We start from the raw sequence: 26,477 nt of genomic DNA on the forward strand, positions 1-26,477 counted from the left end.
ATGAGTTCTGTGGGGGAAGAGGTCACCCCGGGACTCCTGGACGAGTACACACAGGGGTTCATGGTCTCCCAGGTAGGAACCAGGATGGGCGCGCTCAGATCCCGTGGAAGAGAGGGGGTGCGGATGGAGCGTGGGTGTGACTGCTTCCTTCACGGGTGGGGGTCTCTCCTTCGGGGTGGGGGGGACGGCAGCGTGTGGGAGCTGCAGGCAGGCAGGCGTCTGGGCAGAGGTCTGGCCGCTGGAAGCTGGGGACCCCTCTGGGGATGTCTCAGCACCCCGGAGACCTCATCTCAGAACGATATTTTCCATTACTTCCTTTTTTTAATACTTTGTTTCTTTATTCATTTATTTTAATTTAAATATTTTTTTCCCAGTTACAGCGGGCATCCAATAGTGTATTAGTTCAGATGTACACATAGTAGACATTTATATAACTTACAAAGTGTCCCCCACCCCCTAACCCCCCGATAAGTCCAGTATACTCACCTGACACCACACAGAGTGGTGACCATATGAGTGACTCTGTGCCCCGTGCTGGACTTGACGTCCTGTGACTGCCCACCTGGGCTTCTCAGTCCCTTCTCCTTGGTCACCCGGAACCTCCACCCTCAGATCGATGTTTTTAAACGCTCACCATAAAAACAGATTACGAAGCCTGCGGTGGCTGTGGGAATGCAGGTATCACTATATCGGACACCGTTTGTGGTAGTGTAACGCTCACAGCTCTGTCTCCACAAGTCAAACAACCAGCTCTTTGGACAATGTGGTTTGAACCGCAAAGAGATTTTCCATAGTATATATGGACCACCCCTCCACCCCACTCCCTGTCACCATCACATTCTTGTCCATGTCTCTTGAGTCTCATTTTTTATGTCCCATCTATGTATGGAATCACATAGTTCTTAGTTTTTTTTCTGATTTACTTATTTCACTCCGTATAATGTTATCAAGGTCCATCCATGTTGTTGTAAATGATCCGATGTCAAAAAATCCACGTCTACGCGGATTTCTTTTTTTTTTTTTTTTAATTTTTTCCCCCAATAAACGCTATAGGGGAGTTCACTCTTCTTTATGATTTTCTTAATAACGTTGTCTTTTTTTCTAGCTCATTTTTTTTCCCCCAAGGATACAGTAAGTACGCGGTCCCTAGAACCCACACAAGACGTGTCATCGGCTGTGTATGCGATCGGGGTGGGGGGATTTCCAATCAACAGGAGGGCGTGAGGAGTTCGGTGTGGGGGGATAGGGGACTAGCAGGGACGTCTCACGGAGGATGGGTCCCCTCTCAAGATGATGGACACGCCCTGACATAAGATCCAGGTCACGGCTGCGCCATATTATCAGTCTGCTAAATGCCACTGAATTGCTGTGTTTCCATGGGTCCTGATGAATCTTAGGTGATGGGAATTTGACCTAAAAAAATAAAAAAATAGAGGCAAGTTAGATCTCCCCTTTTGAAGATACAGCGGTGTCAGGTCTATTCAATGCGGGCGTTAGAAGGAAGTGGTGACCGTGTTCAGGACCCATGGTGGACATAGACAGGGTTTGTCCATCTGTGACTGGCTTATGTCACGTCACGTCTCTTTCTTTCTCTCTCTGTCTCTCTCTTTTTCTTTATTACTTTTAATGCAGTGACATTAATAAATCAGGGTACGTAGGTTTAGAGAAAACATCTCCAGATTATTTTGACATTTGATTATGCTGCATTCCCATCACCCAAAGTCCAATTGTCTTCCGTCACCTTCTATCTGGTTTTATTTGTGCCCCTCCCCTCCCCCCACCCCCTCTCTCTCCTTCCTCGCCCCCTCCCCCCATTACAATCACATTCTTGTTCATGTCTCTGAGTCTCATTTTTATGTCCCATCTATGTATGGGTTCATATAGTTCTTAGTTTTTTCTGATTTACTTATTTCACTCCGTATAATGTTATCAAGGTCCATCCGTGTTGTTGTACATGATCCGATGTCATCATTTCTATGGCTGAGTAGTATTCCATAGTATATATGTACCAAAGCTTTTTAATCCACTCATCCACTGACGGACACTTGGGCTGTTTCCAGATCTTCGCTATTGTGAACAATGCTGCCATATATCCTTTTCTTTCTTTCTTTCTTTCTTTCTTTCTTTCTTTCTTTCTTTCTTTCTTTCTTTCTTTCTTTCTTTCTTTCTTTCTTTCTTTCTTTCTCTTTCTTTCTTTCTTTCTTTCTTTCTTTCTTTCTTTCTCTTTCTTTCTATCTTCTTTCTTTCTCTCTCTCTTTCTTTCTTTCTTTCCTTCTTTCTCTCTCTTTTTTCTTTCTTTCTTTCTCTCTCTCTCTCTTTCTTTCTTTCTTTCTTTCTTTCTCTTTCTTTCTATCTTCTTTCTTTCTCTCTCTTTTTTCTTTCTTTCTCTCTCTCTCTCTTTCTTTCTTTCTTTCTTTCCTTCTTCCATGATGTCGATGAAGCGTGTGTTAAAATGTCCCTATCATCGCTGTTTTACTGTTCACATGTCCCAGTATGTCCATCAAGGCGTGCTTCCCATAGTCAGGTGCTTCCCATGTTGGGCGCATACATGTTTACGAGAGTCACACACCTTCCTTGACTGTTACGTCGTGTCCTTCTCTGTCCCTTATCGTAGCCTTTGTATTTATATGATATTTCGTCTTTGTTTGTTTTAGAGAGAGAAGAAAAGAGAGAGAAGAACGTCAATTTGTTCCACTTGTTTATGCGTTCATTGGCTGACTCCTTTCTTTCATTTATCGATGTATATTATTTATTTTTATCCGAATTGGCGTGTGACACAGTTTCCAGCGCACAACGCAACCGGACACCGTCTACACGCCCCCTTCTGTGCGGCAGGAAGAGTCTCTTTCCGTCCCTGCCGCCATTTCTCTTCGAGTCCCTCCTTTTCTCCCAAGGTTCTCTTTGCCGCCTGCGAGCTGGGCGTGTTCGATGTTCTCGCCGAGGCCCGGGAGCCCCTGGGCTCCGACGCCGTGGCCGCACGTCTCGGCTCCAGCCCCCGGGGGACGGAGCTGCTGCTGGACACCTGTGCGTCCCTAAAACTCCTCCACGTGGAGACCGGAGGAGGCAGAGGTCAGTGTCCTCGGGAAGGGGGCTTTTTCGACGTGCACACACACACACACACAGACACACACACACACACACACACACACACACACACACACGGTGGGCACCCTTTTTAAAAATTTTTTTTTCCTATAAAGAGGCAGGGGCTGAGTATGTTCAGGACTCTGAGCTCTGTGGTCCTTCGGAGCATCAGAGACATCGTGTCAACGAGGGGGCGTGGGTAGCTGCCAATAAAACTTTATTGACAACAACAAGCCGGGGGCCGGATGTAGCAGTATCCAGTTCTGCGGTTGGCTGGTGTCTGGTCTAGAGGTGTCTGGGGGCCGGATGTAGCAGCACCCAGTTCTGCGGTTGGCTGGTGTCTGGTCTAGAGGTGTCCGGGGGCCGGATGTAGCAGTATCCAGTTCTGTGATTGGCTGGTGTCTGGTCTAGAGCTGTCCGGGGGCCGGATGTAGCAGTACCCAGTTCTGTGATTGGCTGGTGTCTGGTCTAGAGGTGTCGCGGGCCGGATGTAGCAGTATCCAGTTCTGTGATTGGCTGGTGCCTGGTTTAGAGCTGTCTGGGGGCCGAATGTAGCAGTATCCAGTTCTGCGGTTGGCTGGTGTCTGGTCTAGAGGTGTCTGGGGGCCGGATGTAGCAGTATCCAGTTCTGCGGTTGGCTGGTGTCTGGTCTAGAGGTGTCTGGGGGCCGGATGTAGCAGCATCCAGTTCTGCGATTGGCTGCTGTCTGGTCTAGAGGTGTCCGGGGGCCAGATGTAGCAGCATCCAGTTCTGCGGTTGGCTGGTGTCTGGTCTAGAGCTGTCTGGGGGCCGGATGTAGCAGCACCCAGTTCTGTGATTGGCTGGTGTCTGGTCTAGAGGTGTCTGGGGGCCGGATGTAGCAGTATCCAGTTCTGCGGTTGGCTGGTGTCTGGTCTAGAGGTGTCCCGGGCCGGATGTAGCAGTATCCAGTTCTGCGATTGGCTGGTGTCTGGTCTAGAGGGGTCCGGGGGCCGGATGTAGCAGCATCCAGTTCTGCGGTTGGCTGGTGTCTGGTCTAGAGGTGTCCGGGACCAGATGTAGCAGCATCCAGTTCTGCGGTTGGCTGGTGTCTGGTCTAGAGGTGTCTGGGGGCCGGATGTGGCAGTATCCAGTTCTGTGGTTGGCTGGTGTCTGGTCTAGAGGTGTCTGGGGGCCGGATGTAGCAGTATCCAGTTCTGCGGTTGGCTGGTGTCTGGTCTAGAGGTGTCTGGGGGCCGGATGTAGCAGTATCCAGTTCTGTGATTGGCTGGTGTCTGGTCTAGAGGTGTCTGGGGGCCGGATGTAGCAGTATCCAGTTCTGCGGTTGGCTGATATCTGGTCTAGAGGTGTCTGGGGGCCGGATGTAGCAGTATCCAGTTCTGTGATTGGCTGGAGTCTGGTCTAGAGCTGTCCGGGGGCCGGATGTAGCAGTATCCAGTTCTGCGGTTGGCTGGTGTCTGGTCTAGAGGTGTCTGGGGGCCGGATGTAGCAGTATCCAGTTCTGCGGTTGGCTGGTGTCTGGTCTAGAGGTGTCCACAAGCCGAGGTGCATGCACTGGCCTCTGAAGAACAAGAGACGGACATGAGGGAAAGAAAGCATCCCAACACAGCCCTGTTCCATCATGCTAAATGTATCCAATTCAAGGGTGTCCATTCCTTTGGCCCTTATATTCTCTTTAGATGGCGTTGCGACTTTTTAAAACCATTTTCTCCTCTTAGGGGATACGGGGACACTGGTGCTTTAAGAAGGCTCTTTCTCTGCCAAGTTCAAAACTGTCCAGCCTAGGTTGAGCATTCAGGGCATTTGAAAGATTTCTGTCTGCCCGTGACATGACAGCGTCTGCAGACCAGTGCTTGGGTTGGTCTGGGGGAGGGACGAGGGTGTGGTGACCGCGGTGTCAGGGTTGGGGACGCCCTTTTAGGCAGGAACAAGCAGTCACGTACCCGTTGGGGTCCCGGGGACAAACGCTGGCATGGGTGCCATTCACGGGTAACGTTCAGCAGGAAGACGTCATCTAGGGCAGTGGTCCCCAACCATTTTTGGGCCACGGACCAGTTTAATGTCAGAAAATATTTTCACAGACCGGCCTTTAGGGTGGGACGGATAAATGTATCACGTGACCGAGACAAGCGTCAAGAGTGAGTCTTAGACGGATGGAACAGAGGGAATCTGGTCATTTTTTAAAAATAAAACATCGTTCAGACTTAAATATAAATAAAACAGAAATAATGTCAGTTATTTATTCTTTCTCTGCGAACCGGTACCAAATGGCCCACAGACCGGTACCGGTCCGCAGCCCGGGGTTTGGGGACCACTGATCTAGGAGGTGACCGTTCTCAGAGAGACGGGCTTAGCAATCAAGCAATCTTGGTGGACCATCCCAACCGGTCCAGGTACCAGGAGGCTCCGGAATGCTCTGTGGGAGGCAGGGACACCGGCTTGTTCTCTGGCCCCCAATTCGGGGGTCCCTGGAGGAGACCCACGGGCCTTCAGCAGCTACAGAAAATTGTTCAGACACGATGGAAAGATAGCAGCTTGTTCTTCACGGGTCGGGCTAGTCGTGCTCCTGTTCTAAGAGGTTTGCAAAGATGCCGCGTGAGGAACAGGACCATGCCAGGAGCCCATGCAAAGTAATGGATGAGTTCTCAGCTGTGGGGACGTGCCCACTGGTCACCGGCTTCTTCAGGACAAATTCCCAGCTGTGGGGACCTTTCCACTGGACACCTGCTTCTTCAGGATAAGCCCTGAGCTGTGACGACCTGCACCCTGGTCACCTGGTCTTTCAGAATAAGGTCCAAGCTGTGGGGACCTTCCCACTGGTCACCTGCTTCTTCAGGATAAGATTCCAGCTGTGGGGACCTTCCCACTGGTCACCTGCTTCTTCAGGATAAGATTCCAGCTGTGGGGACCTTCCCACTGGTCACCTGCTCCTTCAGGATAAGATTCCAGCTGTGGGGACATGCCCACTGGACACCTGCTTCTTCAGGATAAGATTCCAGCTGTGGGGACCTGCCCACTGGTCACCTGCTTCTTCAGGATAAGATTCCAGCTGTGGGGACCTTCCCACTGGTCACCTGCTTCTTCAGGATAAGATTCCAGCTGTGGGGACCTTTCCACTGGACACCTGCTTCTTCAGGATAAGATTCCAGCTGTAGGGATCTTCCCACTGGTCACCTGCTTCTTCAGGATAAGATTCCAGCTGTGGGGACCTTTGCACTGGACACCTGCTTCTTCAGGATAAGATTCCAGCTGTGGGGACCTTCCCACTGGTCACCTGCTTCTTCAGAATAAGCCCTGAGCTGTGACGACCTGCACCCTGGTCACCTGGTCTTTCAGAATAAGGTCCAAGCTGTGGAGACCTTCCTACTGGTCACCTGCTTCTTCAGGATAAGATTCCAGCTGTGGGGACCTTCCCACTGGTCACCTGCTTCTTCAGAATAAGCCCTGAGCTGTGACGACCTGCACCCTGGTCACCTGCTTCTTCAGAATAAGGTCCAAGCTGTGGGGACCTTCCCACTGGTCACCTGCTTCTTCAGGATAAGATTCCAGCTGTGGGGACGTGCCCACTGATCACCTGCTTTTTCAGGATAAGATTCCAGCTGTGGGGACGTGCCCACTGATCACCTGCTTCTTCAGGATAAGATTCCAGCTGTGGAAACCCTCCCACTGGTCACCTGCTTCTTCAGGATAAGATTCCAGCTGTGGGGACCTTCCCACTGGTCACCTGCTCCTTCAGGATAAGATTCCAGCTGTGGAGACCTTCCAACTGGTCACCTGCTCCTTCAGGATAAGATTCCAGCTGTGGCGACCTTCCCACTGGTCACCTGCTTCTTCAGGATAAGATTCCAGCTGTGGGGACCTTCCCACTGGTCACCTGCTTCTTCAGGATAAGATTCCAGCTGTGGGGACCTTCCCACTGGTCACCTGCTTCTTCAGGATAAGATTCCAGCTGTGGGGACATGCCCACTGGTCACCTGCTTCTTCAGGATAAGATTCCAGCTGTGGGGACCTTCCCACTGGTCACCTGCTTCTTCAGAATAAGGTCCAAGCTGTGGGAACCTTCCCACTGGTCACCTGCTTCTTCAGGATAAGATTCCAGCTGTGGGGACCCTCCCACTGGACACCTGCTTCTTCAGGATAAGATTCCAGCTGTGGAGACCTTCCCACTGGTCACCTGCTTCTTCAGGATAAGATTCCAGCTGTGGAGACCTTCCCACTGGTCACCTGCTTCTTCAGGATAAGATTCCAGCTGTAGGGACCTTCCCACTGGACACCTGCTTCTTCAGGATAAGATTCCAGCTGTAGGGACCTTTCCACTGGTCACCTGCTTCTTCAGGATAAGATTCCAGCTGTGGGGACGTGCCCACTGGTCACCTGCTTCTTCAGGATAAGATTCCAGCTGTGGGGACCTTCCCACTGGTCACCTGCTTCTTCAGGATAAGATTCCAGCTGTGGGGACCTTTCTACTGGTCACCTGCTTCTTCAGAATAAGCCCTGAGCTGTGACGACCTGCACCCTGGTCACCTGCTTCTTCAGGATAAGATTCCAGCTGTGGAGACCTTCCCACTGGTCACCTCCTTCTTCAGGATAAGATTCCAGCTGTTGGGACGTGCCCACTGGTCACCTGCTTCTTCAGGATAAGATTCCAGCTGTGGGGACCTTCCCACTGGTCACCTGCTTCTTCAGGATAAGATTCCAGCTGTGGAAATCTTCCCACTGGTCACCTGCTTCTTCAGGATAAGATTCCAGCTGTGGGGACCTTCCCACTGGTCACCTGCTTCTTCAGAATAAGGTCCAAGCTGTGGGGACCTTCCCACTGGTCGCCTGCTTCTTCAGGACAAATTCCCAGCTGTGAGGACCTTCTCACTGGTCACCTGCTTCTTCAGGATAAGATTCCACCTGTGGAAATCTTCCCACTGGTCACCTGCTTCTTCAGGATAAGATTCCAGCTGTGGGGACCTTCCCACTGGTCACCTGCTTCTTCAGGATAAGATTCCAGCTGTGGGGACATGCCCACTGGTCACCTGCTTCTTCAGGATAAGATTCCAGCTGTGAGGACCTTCCCACTGGTCACCTGCTTCTTCAGAATAAGGTCCAAGCTGTGGGAACCTTCCCACTGGTCACCTGCTTCTTCAGGATAAGATTCCAGCTGTGGGGACGTGCCCACTGGTCACCTGCTTCTTCAGGATAAGATTCCAGCTGTGGGGACCTTAGCACTGGACACCTGCTTCTTCAGGATAAGATTCCAGCTGTGGGGACCCTCCCACTGGACACCTGCTTCTTCAGAATAAGATTCCAGCTGTGGGGACCTTCCCACTGGACACCTGCTTCTTCAGGATAAGATTCCAGCTGTGGAGACCTTCCCACTGGTCACCTGCTTCTTCAGGATAAGATTCCAGCTGTAGGGACCTTCCCACTGGACACCTGCTTCTTCAGGATAAGATTCCAGCTGTAGGGACCTTCCCACTGGTCACCTGCTTCTTCAGGATAAGATTCCAGCTGTAGGGACCTTCCCACTGGTCACCTGCTTCTTCAGGATAAGATTCCAGCTGTGGGGACATGCCCACTGGTCACCTGCTTCTTCAGGATAAGATTCCAGCTGTGGGGACCTTCCCACTGGTCACCTGCTTCTTCAGGATAAGATTCCAGCTGTGGGGACCTTCCCACTGGTCACCTGCTTCTTCAGGATAAGATTCCAGCTGTGGGGACGTGCCCACTGGTCACCTGCTTCTTCAGGATAAGATTCCAGCTGTGGGGACCTTCCCACTGGTCACCTGCTTCTTCAGGATAAGATTCCAGCTGTGGAAATCTTCCCACTGGTCACCTGCTTCTTCAGGATAAGATTCCAGCTGTGGGGACCTTCCCACTGGTCACCTGCTTCTTTAGAATAAGGTCCAAGCTGTGGGGACCTTCCCACTGGTCGCCTGCTTCTTCAGGACAAATTCCCAGCTGTGAGGACCTTCTCACTGGTCACCTGCTTCTTCAGGATAAGATTCCACCTGTGGAAATCTTCCCACTGGTCACCTGCTTCTTCAGGATAAGATTCCAGCTGTGGGGACCTTCCCACTGGTCACCTGCTTCTTCAGGATAAGATTCCAGCTGTGGGGACATGCCCACTGGTCACCTGCTTCTTCAGGATAAGATTCCAGCTGTAGGGACTTTCCCACTGGTCACCTGCTTCTTCAGAATAAGGTCCAAGCTGTGGGAACCTTCCCACTGGTCACCTGCTTCTTCAGGATAAGATTCCAGCTGTGGGGACGTGCCCACTGGTCACCCGCTTCTTCAGGATAAGATTCCAGCTGTGGGGACCTTAGCACTGGACACCTGCTTCTTCAGGATAAGATTCCAGCTGTGGGGACCCTCCCACTGGACACCTGCTTCTTCAGAATAAGATTCCAGCTGTGGGGACCTTTCCACTGGACACCTGCTTCTTCAGGATAAGATTCTAGCTGTGGAGACCTTCCCACTGGTCACCTGCTTCTTCAGGATAAGATTCCAGCTGTAGGGACCTTCCCACTGGACACCTGCTTCTTCAGGATAAGATTCCAGCTGTAGGGACCTTCCCACTGGTCACCTGCTTCTTCAGGATAAGATTCCAGCTGTGGGGACGTGCCCACTGGTCACCTGCTTCTTCAGGATAAGATTCCAGCTGTGGGGACCTTCCCACTGGACACCTGCTTCTTCAGGATAAGATTCCAGCTGTGGGGACCTTCCCACTGGTCACCTGCTTCTTCAGGATAAGATTCCAGCTGTGCGGACGTGCCCACTGGTCACCTGCTTCTTCAGGATAAGATTCCAGCTGTAGGGACTTTCCCACTGGTCACCTGCTTCTTCAGGATAAGATTCCAGCTGTGGGGACCTTTCCACTGGTCACCTGCTTCTTCAGAATGAGCCCTGAGCTGTGACGACCTGCACCCTGGTCACCTGCTTCTTCAGGATAAGATTCCAGCTGTGGGAACCTTCCCACTGGTCACCTGCTTCTTCAGGATAAGATTCCAGCTGTGGGGACCTTCCCACTGGTCACCTGCTTCTTCAGGATAAGATTCCAGCTGTGGGGACCTTTCCACTGGTCACCTGCTTCTTCAGGATAAGATTCCAGCTGTGGGGACCTTTCCACTGGTCACCTGCTTCTTCAAAATAAGCCCTGAGCTGTGACGACCTGCACCCTGGTCTCCTGCTTCTTCAGAATAAAGTCCAAGCTGTGGGGACCTTCCCACTGGTCACCTGCTCCTTCAGGATAAGCCCCAAGCTTTTGGGTTCTCCACGCTCACAGCGGAAGTTCACATTTAAGTCATGATGTTGTTGCCTGACCAGACGGTAGTGCAGTGGATAGAGCGTCGGACTTGGATGTGGAGGAACCAGGTTCAAGACCCCAAGGTCGCCAGCTTGAGCGCGGGCTCATCTGGTTTGAGCAAAAGCTCACCAGCTTGAACCTAAGGTCGCTGGCTCGAGCACGGGGTCACTCAGTCTGCTGTAGCCTCCCCCCCCCCCCCTATCAAGGCACATATGAAAAGCAATCAATGAACAACTAAGGTGTCACAATGAAGAATTGATGCTTCTCATGTCTCTCCTTCCTCTCTGTCTGTCCCTATCTGTCCCTCTCTCTGTCCGTGTCTCTGTCACACACACACACACACACAAATATCATGATGTTGTCAACATTGGTGATGGCATGCGGCAACATCTTGAAATTTAACTATTTTGTTGGCCTTTTTTTGTCTGTTTTCAGCTTTATACAAAAACACGGAGCTCTCCAGTACCTACCTGGTCAGGTCCAGCCCCCGGTCCCAGCAGAACATGCTTCTGTACCTGGGGAGGACGACCTACCTGTGCTGGGCACACCTGGCCCAGGCCGTGAGGTGGGTGTAGATTGTATCCCAGGGCGGCCTCTGGGCCGGGGTCAGGGCATTGAGGAGTCGACATGCCTGGGTTTTTGGAGGATAAAATGAGACCCCTGTGGGTTTAGAAATCCAGAGAAGATATTATGTCACCCGGTGTTGACCTGTGGAAGTCACTTGAGATAGATCCGTTGTGATAAGAAGTCATCGTGCTTTGAGAGTCTGCAGGAAAGTGGCTCGGACAGAGCTGTGGAAGGGAGAGCTTGGGCTGTCGAACTGTATCTCTGACAGGACGGGGCTGATGGTGGCTGTCCTGGACACCAGGGAGCTCTTCAGGGTGGAATTAGATGCTCCAGAAATTCTTTCCCCAGCTACGGGGAAGGAGGAGGAACTGGGGGTAGACCACCAGCCAGCTCCAGGTAGACCATCCATCCATCCAGATGCAGGTAGACCATCCATCCATCCATTCACAATCCATTCGTCCATCCATCCATCATCCATCCATCCATCCGTCCAGATGCAGGTAGATCATCCATCCATCCATCCATCCACCATCCATCCATCCATTCATCATCCATCCATCCTTCATCCATCCATCCATCCATCCATCCATCATCCATCCATCCATCCAGATGCATGTAGACCATCCATCCATCCATTCACCATCCATCCATCCATCATCCATCCATCCATCCATCCATCCATCATCCATCCATCCATCCATCCATCATCCATCCATCCATCCATCCATTCATCATCCATCCATCCATCCATCCATCATCCATCCATCCATCATCCATCCATCATCCATCCATCCATCATCCATCCATCCATCCATCATCCATCCATCATCCATCCATCCATCATCCATCCACCCATCCAGATGCATGTAGACCATCCATCCATCCATTCACCATCCATCCATCCATCATCCATCCATCCATCCATCCATCATCCATCCATCCATCCATCCATCCATCATCCATCCATCCATCATCCATCCATCATCCATCCATCCATCATCCATCCATCCATCCATCATCCATCCATCATCCATCCATCCATCATCCATCCATCCATCCATCATCCATCCATCCATCATCCATCCATCCATCCATTCATCATCCATCCATCCATCCATCCATCCAGATGCATGTAGACCATCCATCCATCCATTCACCATCCATCCATCCATCATCCATCCATCATCCATCCATCCATCCATCATCCATCCATCCATCCATCCATCCATCCATCCATCCAGATGCAGGTAGACCATCCATCCATCCATTCACCATCCATCCATCCATCCACCCATCCATCCATCATCCATCCATCCATCCATCCATCCATCCATCATCCATCCATCCATCATCCATCCATCATCCATCCATCCATCATCCATCCATCCATCCATCATCCATCCATCATCCATCCATCCATCATCCATCCATCCATCCAGATGCATGTAGACCATCCATCCATCCATTCACCATCCATCCATCCATCATCCATCCATCCATCCATCCATCATCCATCCATCCATCCATCCATCCATCATCCATCCATCCATCCATCCATTCATCATCCATCCATCCATCCATCATCCATCCATCCATCATCCATCCATCATCCATCCATCCATCATCCATCCATCCATCCATCATCCATCCATCCATCATCCATCCATCCATCCATTCATCATCCATCCATCCATCCATCCAGATGCATGTAGACCATCCATCCATCCATTCACCATCCATCCATCCATCATCCATCCATCCATCATCCATCCAGATACAAGTAGACCAGCAATCTTCCCACCTGTGAGGAACATTCTGTCCTCAGATGCCAGGCAATGAGTCACTCTATGGCAGTGGTCCCCAACCCCCAGACCACGGACCGGTAGTGGTTCGTGGGCCATTTGGTACCAGTCCACAAAGAAAGAATAAATAACTTACATTATTTCTGTTTTATTTATATTTAAGTCTGAATGATGTTTTGTTTTTAAAAAATGACCAGATTCCCTCTGTTCCATCCGTCTAAGACTCACTCTTGACGCTTGTCTCGCTCACGTGATCCATTTATCCGTCCCACCCTAAAGGCCGGTCCGTGAAAATATTTTCTGACATTAAACTGGTCCATGGCCCAAAAAAGGTTGGGGACCACTGCTCTAGAGGGTGGTGTCCCCACATGGTACCTCATTTCCAGACTCTCTTTTTACTGCTATTAAATCTCATTCCTTCTTTCCTCCGGTCAGACAACGGTGCTAGCTGGGGACCCCGCAGATCTGAACATGCACGCCTTTTGCCCGAGAAAGGAATGCGTGGGTCTGTCTGGTCACTTTCTTACGCTTCCTGCTCGTCCCATCTATGATTGGAGGGGAGGAAGGGTGTCCCCCTCTATGTGTTAGTGGAAATGTTCCAGCAACGTGTGAGTCCTCTCGTGACAACCTTGCTCCCTGATTTCAGAGAAGGAAAGAACCAGTATCTGAACACATTTGGGGTCCCCTCAGAAGAACTCTTCACGGCCATCTACAGGTAACGCCACACATCGACTCTCTTACCATTATTCTTATTGACTTTTTCATTTCTTATTCTCGAGACCTGGTCCCTGTCCCTCCCCTCCCTTCCCCTTCTCCTCTCTTTCTAGAGAGAAATATAGATCTGGAGATGGTAGGTATACATTGGTAGATATATACTGATAGATTATAAATAGGTAAATATTAATAGATATCAATAGATGATATCTATGGATAGATAGATAGGTGTAGATAGCTCCACAGATGGGTGATAGGGAGATAGGTTCATGGATATGTAGATAGATGGACAAGTGATGGATGGATAGATATAATAAAGGGATGGATGAATGGATGAATGGAAGGATGGATGGATGGATGGATGGATACATAGATACATAGATAGACCAGATTGAGAGAGAGAGAGAGAGAGAGAGAGAGAGAGAGAGAGAGAGATGATAAAGTCTCTCATGCTAGGTCAAGGTTTCTCACCCTCAATCCTACCAACATCGGGGGCTGGTGACTCTCTGACATGGGGTGTCCTGTGACCTGTAGAGTGCTGAGCAGCCTTCCTAGTCTACCCCCACTAGGTGCTAGGACCACCCCTCACTCTAGGTGTAACAAACAGAAATGTCTCCAGACATTGACGAATGTCTCCTGGGAACACAATTGTCTTCTTTTTTTTTTTTTTTTTGTATTTTTATGAAACTGGAAACGGGGAGAGACAGTCAGACAGACTCCCGCATGCGCCCGACCGGGATCCACCCGGCACGCCCGCCAGGGGCAACACTCTGCCCACCAGGGGGCGATGCTCTGCCCCTCCGGGGCGTCGCTCTGCCGTGACCAGAGCCACTCTAGCGCCTGGGGCAGAGGCCAAGGAGCCATCCCCAGTGCCCGGGCCATCTTTGCTCCAATGGAGCCTCGCTGTGGGAGGGGAAGAGAGAGACAGAGAGGAAGGAGGGGCTGGGAGGTGGAGAAGCAAATGGGCGCTTCTCCTATGTGCCCTGGCCGGGAATCGAACCCAGGTCCCCCGCACGCCAGGCCGACGCTCTACCGCTGAGCCAACCGGCCAGGGCCACAATTGTCTTCTTGATAGTCACTGTCATAGGTAGGTTAGTAGATACATGGATAATAGATAGATAGATAGAGAGATAGATGATAGATGATGGATAGATAGGTGATATAATAGATAAATAGATGATGATAGATAGATGATAGATAAATAGATAGATAGATAGATCCCTCTCCCTCACTGTCTCTCGCTCATCTCCCCAAATCCCCGCTGTTGGGAGCCCCTGCCCCAGCATGTGGAGACTTACAAAGTGGACCTCACAGTCCTGCCCTCTGCCGTGTGGCGTGGAGGACACACATTGATGTCCCTGATCAGGAAGCATCTGAACTTCCCTTCCGATGGAGACGGGGCTCCATCGTGGCTTCCAGAGAAAGAGAATTGGTTCCCACCCCACCCCGGGAGCTGGGTCTAGGTTGCCGCCCGACCCGGGGCTCTCGCCACGTGGAATGAGAGAGATACTTGGAGGACCACGGAGATTGTATTTCACCAACAACGCAAGCCCGGCGTGTGTGTGTGTGTGTGGGGGGGCAGCCCTTTGCTCAGCAGGACGCCGCCTCCTGTCCTTGCTCACAGTGACCACCGTGGGTGTGGCATGATTTTGACTAGCTGGCGGGGTGGTTTCGCACCCCAGGTCCGAGGAGGAGAGGCTGCAGTTCATGCGGGGTCTGCAGGACATCTGGAGCGTCCAAGGGAGAAGCGTGATGACTGCCTTCGACCTCTCCCCATTCCCTCTCGTCTGCGACCTCGGTGGTGAGCATCTCCCCGCTTAAAATTCTCTATGAGGGCCCTGGCTGGTTGGCTCAGCGGTAGAGCGTCAGCCTGGCGTGCGGGGGACCCAGGTTCGATTCCCGGCCAGGGCACACAGGAGAAGCGCCCATTTGCTTCTCCACCCCTCCCCCTCTCCTTCCTCTCTGTCTCTCTCTGCCCCTCCCGCAGCCAAGGCTCCATTGGAGCAAAGATGGCCCGGGCGCTGGGGATGGCTCCTTGGCCTCTGCCCCAGGCGCTAGAGTGGCTCTGGTCGCGGCAGAGCGATGCCCCGGAGGGGCAGAGCGTCGCCCCTGGAGGGCGTGCCGGGTGGATCCAGGTCGGGCGCATGCGGGAGTCTGCCTGACTGTCTCTCCCCGTTTCCAGCTTCAGAAAAATACAAAAAAGAAGGAAAAAAAAATTCTGTATGAGGAGCGTCCTAACCATGTTTGAATAATTCCTTGTAAACAAGCGAAGGAGTGAGAACGGAAATCCCAGTTGGGACAGGATGTGCGAGATCTTCCTTCCGCATCCTGAGGGCTGTCTTGACCTCAACTCCTCACCACCCACAGCCAAGTAACAACATCTGAAGGTTCATGGTTGTCAATGTGAGGACAGTCGGGACCCCCTGTGGGACCCGTCACAACTCAGATATGGGCACACCACCACCCTCTTGAGGCTCTGACCCTGCACACCTGGGCGGGGCTGAGAATCTGAGCTTCTGACCGGCTTCCAGAAATGCCGATGTGGCCAGTCCAGGGGTCACCCCAGGCATCGCCCAGCCCCAAAGTGGATGTTTTAGTCCAGGGGTCGGGAACCTTTTTGGCTGAGAGAGCCATGAACGCCACAGATTTTAAAATGTCATTCCGTGAGAGCCATACAACGACCCGTGGACGTGACGCATTATCCAATAAAAATGTGGTGTTGTCCCGGAGGACAGCTGTGATTGGCTCCAGCCACCCGCAACCATGAACATGAGCGGTAGGAAATGAATGGATTGTAATCCATGAGAATGTTTTATATTTTTAACGTTATTATTTTTTTTATTAAAGATTTGTCTGCGAGCCAGAGGCAGCCATCCAAAGAGCCACATCTGGCTCGCGAGCCATAGGTTCCTGACCTCTGGTTTCATCTAAGGAGATGTCCTGTCCCCTCCCCCATCTGCCAGAAAGCCATTCCCAGAGACGCTGAGGTGACACGTGGTGTCACAGGCTGGCAGAGGCATAGGCTGTCTGGGCCTGTGGTGTTTTCTGGGTTCTGGGGGGCAGATGTCACCCCGGGCTCAAGGAGGAGTGTCTCGTCCGAAGTTGAACATCTGCTGAGGGTTTGATGCTGAGCAGGGTGTGTCCTTGATCAAGTTCGAGAGCAGGTGACGATTCCTTCTTCTCTTAAAGGGTAAGGATGTGAGGCTCATTTGAGGTAGGGATGGCCACACCGAGGACTGTCCCTTGTCTGTCTTTGTTTTTAAATATTTTTTATTTATTCATTTTAGACAGGAGAGAGAGAGAGAGAGAGAGAGAGAGAGAAGGGATAGGAGCAGGAAGCATCAACTCCCATATGTGCCTTGACCGGGCAAGCCCAGGGTTTCAAACCGGCGACCTCAGCGTTTCCAGGTCGATGCTCTATCCACTGCGCCACCGCCCGGTCAGGCGCCTTGTCTGTCTTAAGTAATCCGCTCGGTCGGTGCACACAACCAGGCCACCTTTCTGTAGTCAAGGTGCAGAAATCAGGAGCCCTTGGTGAGATAAGAATTTTAGGGGTCACTGCCCCTGCTGGTTCACACCAGCCCAAGGCGACAACCCTCCTGAACTGGGGGGTCCCTCTATCCCTCAGCAAAGGCGAAGGCTCGGTGGCATTGGCTAAACTGCCGGTGATGATGTCGGGGTGCAAGGCACATTCAAGAGGTCCTTGATTTTGGGGGGGTCGCAGCTCGGACGGGTGCCCCCAATGCCTGCAGGAGGACAGGGCTCCCTGGATGAGACTGTCCTTGGCCGAAGTTGTTCCCTCCTGCTGCACCACAGTTGTGAGAGCTGACCCTGGATTCAGCACAGGCTCCTGCCTCCGGCTTTACTGTGTGACCTCAGGCCGCTTGCTTGGTGTCTCTGAGCCATCGTTTCCCCGAGAAACGCGTGTCTGGATCCCAGACGGCTCTCTCGTAACGAAGGGTGGATTCTTCTTCGTGGTGGTCCTATTTCTGTAAACAAGGGCAGAATGCAGAATTGCCCTCCCTGGGGTGGGGAAGGGGAGGGGTGAAAATAGAACACGGGTGGGTGGGAGCTCCAGGACCCAGGAGGTGCATGGGGGGCTGTCATCTGGACGGGGTGTCCATCTGCGGCTTCCTGCTTCCTTGTTCGTGTGGTCGTCGCCTGCTCTGGGTGGACGGCTGCCCCCGGCCACAGGAGGAGGACACAGCTACCTCAGAGCCTGTGCTGGACGTGGGACCCCAGGTCGGTGCAGCCAGGAAGACCACCTAGGTTCAGGGGCTTGCAGATGATGGGACCGTGATGACCAAGTTTCCCCCCTGCTCCCCGCCACCCAGCCCGGAGCCTCAGGGGCTCATGGTGACGCTGCTCACGGTTCCCCTCCGCCTGTCACCCCCTCTGTGTCTCTCTCTCTAGGCTGTTCGGGGGCTCTGGCCAAGGAGTGCGTCTCTCTGTACCCCGGGTGCCAGGTCACCATTTTCGACGTCCCGCAAGTGGTGGGCACGGCCAAGAAGCACTTCCCGTTCCCGGACGGGGGACGCATCAGCTTCCGTGAAGGTGGGTTTTCTGTATCCACGGGGAAGGGGGGGGGGACACAGGTGCCTCGCAAGGGGTGGGATGTCCACACACGGCTCTTCCCCCGCCCCCCACACCTGCCGCCCTCAGGACAGAACGGTCAGTCACCGCCGGTGGGAAAAACAACGTTAAACGTGTATCGTTTTAATGGCGACGGATTCTTTCTTGACTGTTGTCTGGGTGGAATAGCGTCCCCTCAAAGTCCACGGGCACCGAGAATTTGTCAGTGGGAGCTTATTTGGAAACAGGGTCTGTGCAGACGGGATGAAGGGTCCGAGAGGAGTCACCCTGGGTCAAGGGGGCCCTGCATGCACCCAGTGACAGGGACCTTAGAAGAGACACAGGCACAGAGGAGAAGCCACGTGGGGATGGAGGCAGAGACGGGAGGGAGGTGGCCACCAGCCCGGGGACGCCTGGAGCCCCAGGAGCTGGGAGAGACAGGGGGGACCCTCCCTGGAGCCCCCGGAGGGAGGGAGCGCCGCCCTGGGACCCCTGGACCTCAGACGTCCGCTCTCCAGGACGGAGAGAGGACAAACGTCTGTGGTTTGAACCTCCCACACTCTGGTCATCTGTCACCACAGCACCAGGCACATCCTACACGCCCGAGAATTCAAAACACTCCCAAAGGGGAGTCAAGGCACGGGGGGGCTGAAGGCACGACCAGGGGACAGTTATTGATTCGGAGGACCGTCCACCGAGACCTGTGATGGGACTCCCTGTCGCCTTGGACACGTGGCGTTAGGCTCGCCAAGGTGGAGTCCAGACGGTCCTTCTACGCATCCCCCCAAGTTCTCGTGAGTTGGTAGCATGTGGACCACACAGGCCCTCTGACTTCGCCCTGTGGGCACGGGGCTCTCTCTCCGAGACGTCTTCCAAAACCGATGGCTTCGCAGGAAAAACGTCGCAAGAGCCGAGCGCTGTTTGGGGCTAGGGCCGGGTGTGTGTGGGGGTGGTCACTAGCCGGGGAGATCTCGGGAAGGCTCGGTCCACACAGGTGACCCTTCCGTGCTGGGGTGCTGGCCCCGGTCGATCAAGGGGCTGACCCCAGGGGGGCCCGCCCTGTGTTACAGGGGATTTCTTTAAGGACCCCCTCCCGGAGGCTGACCTGTACATCCTCGCCCGCGTCCTGCACGACTGGACGGATGAGAAGTGCTCACGGCTGCTGGAGAGGGTTCACCAGAGCTGCAGGGCAGGTAGGTGGTGGGGTGGGGACACCCTCTCAGCTGTCCTGTGAGGTGTGTCCATCCTGGTGGTCCAGAGGACGTGGACACAGCCTCCGTGTGGGGTGGGGACACTTTCTCAGCTGTCCTGTGAGGTGTGTCCATCCTGGTGGTCCAGAGGACGTGGGCACAGCCTCCGTGTGGGGTGGGGACACTTTCTCAGCTGTCCTGTGAGGTGTGTCCATCCTGGTGGTCCACAGGACGTGGGCACAGCCTCCATGTGGGGTGGGGACACTTTCTCAGCTGTCCTGTGAGCTGTGTCCATCCTGGTGGTCCAGAGGACGTGGGCACAGCCTCCGGGTGGGGTGAGGACACTTTCTCAGCTGTCCTGTGAGGTGTGTCCATCCTGGTGGTCCAGAGGACGTGGGCACAGCCTCCGTGTGGGGTGAGGACACTTTCTCAGCTGTCCTGTGAGGTGTGTCCATCCTGGTGGTCCACAGGACGTGGGCACAGCCTCCGTGTGGGGTGAGGACACTTTCTCAGCTGTCCTGTGAGGTGTGTCCATCCTGGTGGTCCAGAGGACGTGGGCACAGCCTCCTTGTGGGGTGGGGACACTTTCTCAGCTGTCCTGTGAGGTGTGTCCATCCTGGTGGTCCAGAGGACGTGGACACAGCCTCCGTGTGGGGTGGGGACACCCTCTCAGCTGTCCTGTGAGGTGTGTCCATCCTGGTGGTCCAGAGGACGTGGGCACAGCCTCCGTGTGGGGTGGGGACACCCTCTCAGCTGTCCTGTGAGGTGTGTCCATCCTGGTGGTCCAGAGGACGTGGGCACAGCCTCCGTGTGGGGTGGGGACACTTTCTCAGCTGTCCTGTGAGGTGTGTCCATCCTGGTGGTCCAGAGGACGTGGGCACAGCCTCCGTGTGGGGTGAAGACACTTTCTCAGCTGTCCTGTGAGGTGTGTCCATCCTGGTGGTCCAGAGGACGTGGGCACAGCCTCCGTGTGGGGTGAGGACACTTTCTCAGCTGTCCTGTGAGGTGTGTCCATCTCGATGGTCCAGAGGACGTGGGCACAGCCTCCGTGTGGGGTGAGGACACTTTCTCAGCTGTCCTGTGAGGTGTGTCCATCCTGGTGGTCCAGAGGACGTGGGCACAGCCTCCGTGTGGGGTGAGGACACTTTCTCAGCTGTCCTGTGAGGTGTGTCCATCCTGGTGGTCCAGAGGACGTGGGCACAGCCTCCGTGTGGGGTGAGGACACTTTCTCAGCTGTCCTGTGTGCTGTGTCCATCTCAATGGTCCAGAGGACGTGGGCACAGCCTCCATGTGGGGTGGGGACACTTTCTCAGCTGTCCTGTGAGGTCCGTCCATCTCGATGGTCCAGAGGACGTGGGCACAGCCTCCGTGTGGGGTGAGGACACTTTCTCAGCTGTCCTGTGAGGTGTGTCCATCTCAATGGTCCAGAGGACGTGGGCACAGCCTCCGTGTGGGGTGAGGACACTTTCTCAGCTGCCCTGTGAGGTGTGTCCATCTCAATGGTCCAGAGGACGTGGGCACAGCCTCCGTGTGGGGTGGGGACACTTTCTCAGCTGTCCTGTGAGGTCCGTCCATCTCGATGGTCCAGAGGACGTGGGCACAGCCTCCGTGTGGGGTGAGGACACTTTCTCAGCTGTCCTGTGAGGTGTGTCCATCTCGATGGTCCAGAGGACGTGGGCACAGCCTCCATGTGGGGTGGGGACACTTTCTCAGCTGTCCTGTGAGGTGTGTCCATCTCGATGGTCCAGAGGACGTGGGCACAGCCTCCGTGTGGGGTGGGGACACTTTCTCAGTTGTCCTGTGAGGTGTGTCCATCCTGGTGGTCCAGAGGACGTGGGCACAGCCTCCGTGTGGGTTGAGGACACTTTCTCAGCTGTCCTGTGAGGTCCGTCCATCCTGGTGGTCCAGAGGATGTGGGCACAGCCTCTGTCTGGGGTGGGGACACTTTCTCAGCTGTCCTGTGGGGTGTGTCCATCCTGGTGGTCCAGAGGACGTGGGCACAGCCTCCGTGTGGGGTGAGGACACTTTCTCAGCTGTCCTGTGAGGTGTATCCATCCTGGTGGTCCAGAGGACGTGGGCACAGCCTCCGTGTGGGGTGAGGACACTTTCTCAGCTGTCCTGTGAGGTGTGTCCATCGTGGTGGTCCAGAGGACGTGGGCACAGCCTCCGTGTGGGGTGAGGACACTTTCTCAGCTGTCCTGTGAGGTGTGTCCATCCTGGTGGTCCAGAAGACGTGAGCACAGCCTCCATGTGGGGTGAGGACACTTTCTCAGCTGTCCTGTGAGGTGTGTCCATCCTGGTGGTCCAGAGGACGTGGGCACAGCCTCCGTGTGGGGTGAGGACACTTTCTCAGCTGTCCTGTGAGGTGTGTCCATCCTGGTGGTCCAGAAGACGTGAGCACAGCCTCCATGTGGGGTGGGGACACTTTCTCAGCTGTCCTGTGAGGTGTGTCCATCCTGGTGGTCCAGAGGACGTGGGCACAGCCTCCGTGTGGGGTGAGGACACTTTCTCAGCTGTCCTGTGAGGTGTGTCCATCCTGGTGGTCCAGAGCACGTGGGCACAGCCTCCGTGTGGGGTGAGGACACTTTCTCAGCTGTCCTGTGAGGTGTGTCCATCCTGGTGGTCCAGAAGACGTGAGCACAGCCTCCGTGTGGGGTGGGGACACTTTCTCAGCTGTCCTGTGAGGTGTGTCCATCCTGGTGGTCCAGAGGACGTGGGCACAGCCTCCGTGTGGGGTGAGGACACTTTCTCAGCTGTCCTGTGAGGTGTGTCCATCCTGGTGGTCCAGAGCACGTGGGCACAGCCTCCATGTGGGGTGGGGACACTTTCTCAGCTGTCCTGTGAGGTGTGTCCATCCTGGTGGTCCAGAAGACGTGAGCACAGCCTCCATGTGGGGTGGGGACACTTTCTCAGCTGTCCTGTGAGGTGTGTCCATCCTGGTGGTCCAGAGGATGTGGGCACAGCCTCCGTGTGGGGTGAGGACACTTTCTCAGCTGTCCTGTGAGGTGTGTCCATCCTGGTGGTCCACAGGACATGGGCACAGCCTCCGTGTGGGGTGAGGACACTTTCTCAGCTGTCCTGTGAGGTGTGTCCATCCTGGTGGTCCAGAGGACGTGGGCACAGCCTCTGTGTAGGGTGGGGACACTTTCTCAGCTGTCCTGTGAGGTGTGTCCATCCTGGTGGTCCAGAGGACGTGGGCACAGCCTCCATGTGGGGTGAGGACACTTTCTCAGCTGTCCTGTGAGGTGTGTCCATCCTGGTGGTCCAGAGGACGTGGGCACAGCCTCCGTGTGGGGTGGGGACACTTTCTCAGCTGTCCTGTGATGTCTGTCCTTCTCGATGGTCCATGAGGGCGTGGGCACAGCCTCCGTGTGGGGTGAGGACACTTTCTCAGCTGTCCTGTGAGGTGTGTCCATCCTGGTGGTCCAGAGGACGTGGGCACAGCCTCCGTGTGGGGTGGGGACACTTTCTCAGCTGTCCTGTGATGTCTGTCCTTCTCGAATGTCCATCAGGGCGTGGACACAGCCTCTGTCTGCTGGGAACACTGCCTCCCATGCCCTCTCAGCAATGCTCACTACGGTTCATGAGGACATGGGCACACTTGTTATAACAATCACCCCCTCCCCGTCGCACGAATAACGGCTCCCACCACCAGCTGGTGTGACTCCGTGGAAAACCACCCATAAATATCTCCACGATTTACATGAGAAAACCCCGGCACAGGGAACATAAGACGCCTCCCAACTGGTTTACTGTGAACATTTCAGAGGGCCTGCCGACTCCAGCGAATATTTCCCTTATCCGAAATTCATATTCTTCTGGGGACCTATGATCTTCGTGGGCTTAGTCTCCCTGCCCTTCCCGGGTGCCTCGTGATGTCACCTGTCACAGGCTCCCTGCTCAAGAATGTCTCCTCTCCACCACCCCCACCCTGGAAATTGCGGTTCTGGGGTGCAGGGTCATTTCCGGAGACCGAGCTGTGGCGAGATGCTGATCACTAGGGTCCCCCCCGGTTTCTAGACTCCCTTCCCCAGAGAGAGCTAGGAAATGCACGTCGTGAATTCACAGATTTCTTTTGTGTGTGTGTGTGTGTGTGTGTGTCTTCAAACAATGCACGGTGGGTCCTGGTGGTTCTGGTTCCCTCCGATCGGGGGGCCAAGGGGGCTTGTTGGGACCACGGTGTTTTGTGTCTGGGACGCCCGGTTTTCCAACGGAGGGCACCCTGACGTCCCCGGTGTGAGGGTGGACGAGAGCTTTGCACGGTGGTGGGGGCTGCTCATGGGACGGCTGTCGGTCTCTGCTCCTCGTGACCTGGTCAGCAGCGTCCTTGGCTTTTAGGAAGGCCTTCTCTGTGTCCTAAGTGTCCACCGCGGTGGCCGGTGAACGGTACAGGGGACGTGAAGTTGCCCCATGCCCACACGCCCCGCGCCCGTGGGGGTGCCCTCGGAAATTCTCCGCTCGTGGGATGTCTGAGGGAGAAACGGAATGTTTCCCTTGCTGCTGGCCACGCGGAGGTGAGCGTCCTGTGGAGCTTGACGGCCCACTCCCCGAGGGGCGCGGGGATGCTGGTCCTAGCCGCCGCCAGGTGCGTGTGGACGACTGGACTTCTCGTGGGGGGGAGGCAGCAGGGGCAGCCCCCGCCCTGGGCGCTTGGGGCCGCTGGTCATCCCCTATGTTGAGAGGTCAGCGTCCCCCACGCTCCTCCTGCCAGACGGGGTTGGTTGGCTGTGGGCAGGCACGCACCTCTGGCCACTTACCTGGAGGCGGTCAGCGCCCAAGGGCACGGCTGACCGGACCTGAAAGGAGCGAGGGGTATCAGGTTTGCGTCCCCCGGGCGGGCAGCGGGGCGTGGGGAGGGGACATCACAGAGGACACTGTGGGTCCTCGGCCTCGGCCGTCCCTCCGTCCCTCACGCCCGCCTCTCCCTGCCGCAGGCGGTGGCGTCCTGGTCATCGAGAGCCTGCTGGACGCCGACGGGCGGGGCCCCCTGACCACGCAGCTCTTCTCGCTCAACATGCTGGTGCAGACGGAGGGCCAGGAGCGGACCCCCGCCCAGTACCAGGCGCTCCTGGCCACAGCCGGCTTCCGGGACGTCCGGTGCCAGAGGACCCGGGGCATTTACGGTGCTGTCCTGGCCAGAATGTGACGCCCCCTGCGGGTCGGCCCCTATGATCTATTTATTTTATTTCATTCCTGTCTTCTTCACTGGACTCTGCTGTGTTCTGTTCTAATGGTTCCAATGTGTTCTGTCTGCCACACGGGGGAGAGGACGTGGGTGTCTTTGGGGACATTATTCTGTCTACCACGTGGGCGTGGGGGTTAGAATGAGGACACCTTTGGGGACATTGTTCTGTCTACCACGTGGGGGATAGAATGAGGACACCTTTGGGGACATTATTCTATCTGCACACAGAGATTAAGATGTGGACACCTTTGGGGACATTATTCTATCTGCACACAGAGATTAGGATGTGGACACCTTTGGGGACAGTATTCTATCTGCGCACAGACATTAGGATGTTGTCACATTTGGGGACATTGTTCTGTCTACCACGTGGGGGTTAGAATGAGGACACCTTTGGGGACATTGTTCTATCTGCACACAGAGATTAGGATGTGGACACCTTTGGGGACATTATTCTGTCTGCACACAGAGATTAGGATGTGGACACCTTTGGGGACATTATTCTGTCTGCACACAGAGATTAGGATGTGGACACCTTTGGGGACATTATTCTACATGTCCTGTCATAGCAGTTCCCAAAATGAACCCCTTTCCCGTGGCCCCCTTGTGCCCTGCCCACTCTGTCCCTGACGGTGAAACAGGCTGACCCCGTGGTTCCACAGATGGGCTCCAGCCCTGCCACACCCCGACAGCGAAGTCTCCTGACCAGAGGTCCCCACTGTGTCTGTCACGGGCGCCTCAGGGGGAAGCTAACTCCCTCACTCTTTCCTGAGACCCCCGGCCGTGCAATCAGATCATCACGTCTATAATTTGAAGAGCAAATTCTCTCCACGGGGCTCCCTGCAGAGGGTCCTCTTCCCAGCACCCCCGTAAAGGGAAACAATGGGACGAATTCTTTCTTCATTGTCAAATGACTCTGGGAGTCACGCGAGATGTGTGTGTGTGTGTGTGTGTGTGTGTGTGTGTTACCGACACACTCGAATTCAAAGAGTCTTCTTTTAGCTTTGACGATGAAACGGCCACTATTCATGGGGTCGTTTATATTATTCCGGAATAACCGACCCACGCCGTTCTGTCGGTTTTGGGCGCACGGCGTCACGGTTCCGTGTCTGTCTGTTCCGCGCCTGGACCGGAGTCACTCCTGGGGACGTCGTTCAGCCCACGTAGCAACAACCCGTGTTTTCTTCTTCCGAGGGGCACTTCCAAGGTGTATCTCCTTAGCCACTTCCCCAGACACAGCCCGGCGTTGCTAACCAGAGTCCCCACGCTCTACGCCTGGTCCCCTCCCCCGGGGTTGGTATCTTCTGACCATCTTCACCCACGCCCCGCGCCCCACAACTGCCAATCTGCTCTCTGCACCTGCGAGTTCTGTTTCGGGGTCTTTGCTTTTCCCCTTTTAGATTACACACACACACACGTCACGATCACACAGCACTCGTCTGGCTCTGACTTATTTCACTGAGCATAAAAAAAAAGAAAATAAAAAGGCAACTCATTCGATTTCTTTGCAGTGGCTCTCTGTCCGTTCCCGTGGGCATTCAATAGGGTATGAGTTCCAGTTTATACTGTGCCACGTCACCCCCTGTCCTCCCCCCCACCCCCGGCACTATTTCCAGTACCCACCGGGCACCCTCCACAGTGATGACCATGTTATCGACTCTATTCCTTACTCTATTTCAGTGGTCCCCAACCTTTTTTGGGGCCATGGACCGCTTTATTTATTTATTGTATTTTTCTGAAGCTGGAAACGGGGAGAGACAGTCAGACAGACTCCCGCATGCGCCCGATCAGGATCCACCCGGCACGCCCACCAGGGGGCGAAGCTCTGCTCACCAGGGGGCGATGCTCTGCCCCTCCGGGGCGTCGCTCTGTTGCGACCAGAGCCACTCTAGCGCCTGGGACAGAGGCCAAGGAGCCATCCCCAGCGCCCGGGCCATCTTTGCTCCAATGGAGCCTCGGCTGCGGGAGGGGAAGAGAGAGACAGAGAGGAAGGAGAGGGGGAGGGGTGGAGAAGCAGATGGGCGCTTCTCCTGTGTGCCCTGGCCAGGAATCGAACCCGGGACTTCTGCACGCCAGGCCGACGCTCTACC

General features: G+C 54.5%; 1 protein-coding gene across 1 annotated transcript; it reads left to right on the plus strand.

The window, feature by feature from the left end:
• On the plus strand, positions 1–24,348 carry LOC136386017 (acetylserotonin O-methyltransferase-like). The gene is made up of 8 exons (XM_066357329.1): positions 1–72; positions 2,895–3,069; positions 10,793–10,922; positions 13,373–13,441; positions 15,123–15,241; positions 17,854–17,994; positions 19,083–19,205; positions 24,137–24,348. The coding sequence occupies exons 1-8, from the start codon at positions 1–3 to the stop codon at positions 24,346–24,348; spliced, it is 1,041 nt and encodes a 346-aa protein (XP_066213426.1).
• Positions 24,349–26,477: the final 2,129 nt, after the last annotated feature.

The sequence above is a fragment of the Saccopteryx leptura genome, chromosome X (genome assembly GCF_036850995.1).
Source record: "Saccopteryx leptura isolate mSacLep1 chromosome X, mSacLep1_pri_phased_curated, whole genome shotgun sequence".
NCBI classification, from domain to species: Eukaryota; Metazoa; Chordata; class Mammalia; order Chiroptera; family Emballonuridae; genus Saccopteryx; species Saccopteryx leptura.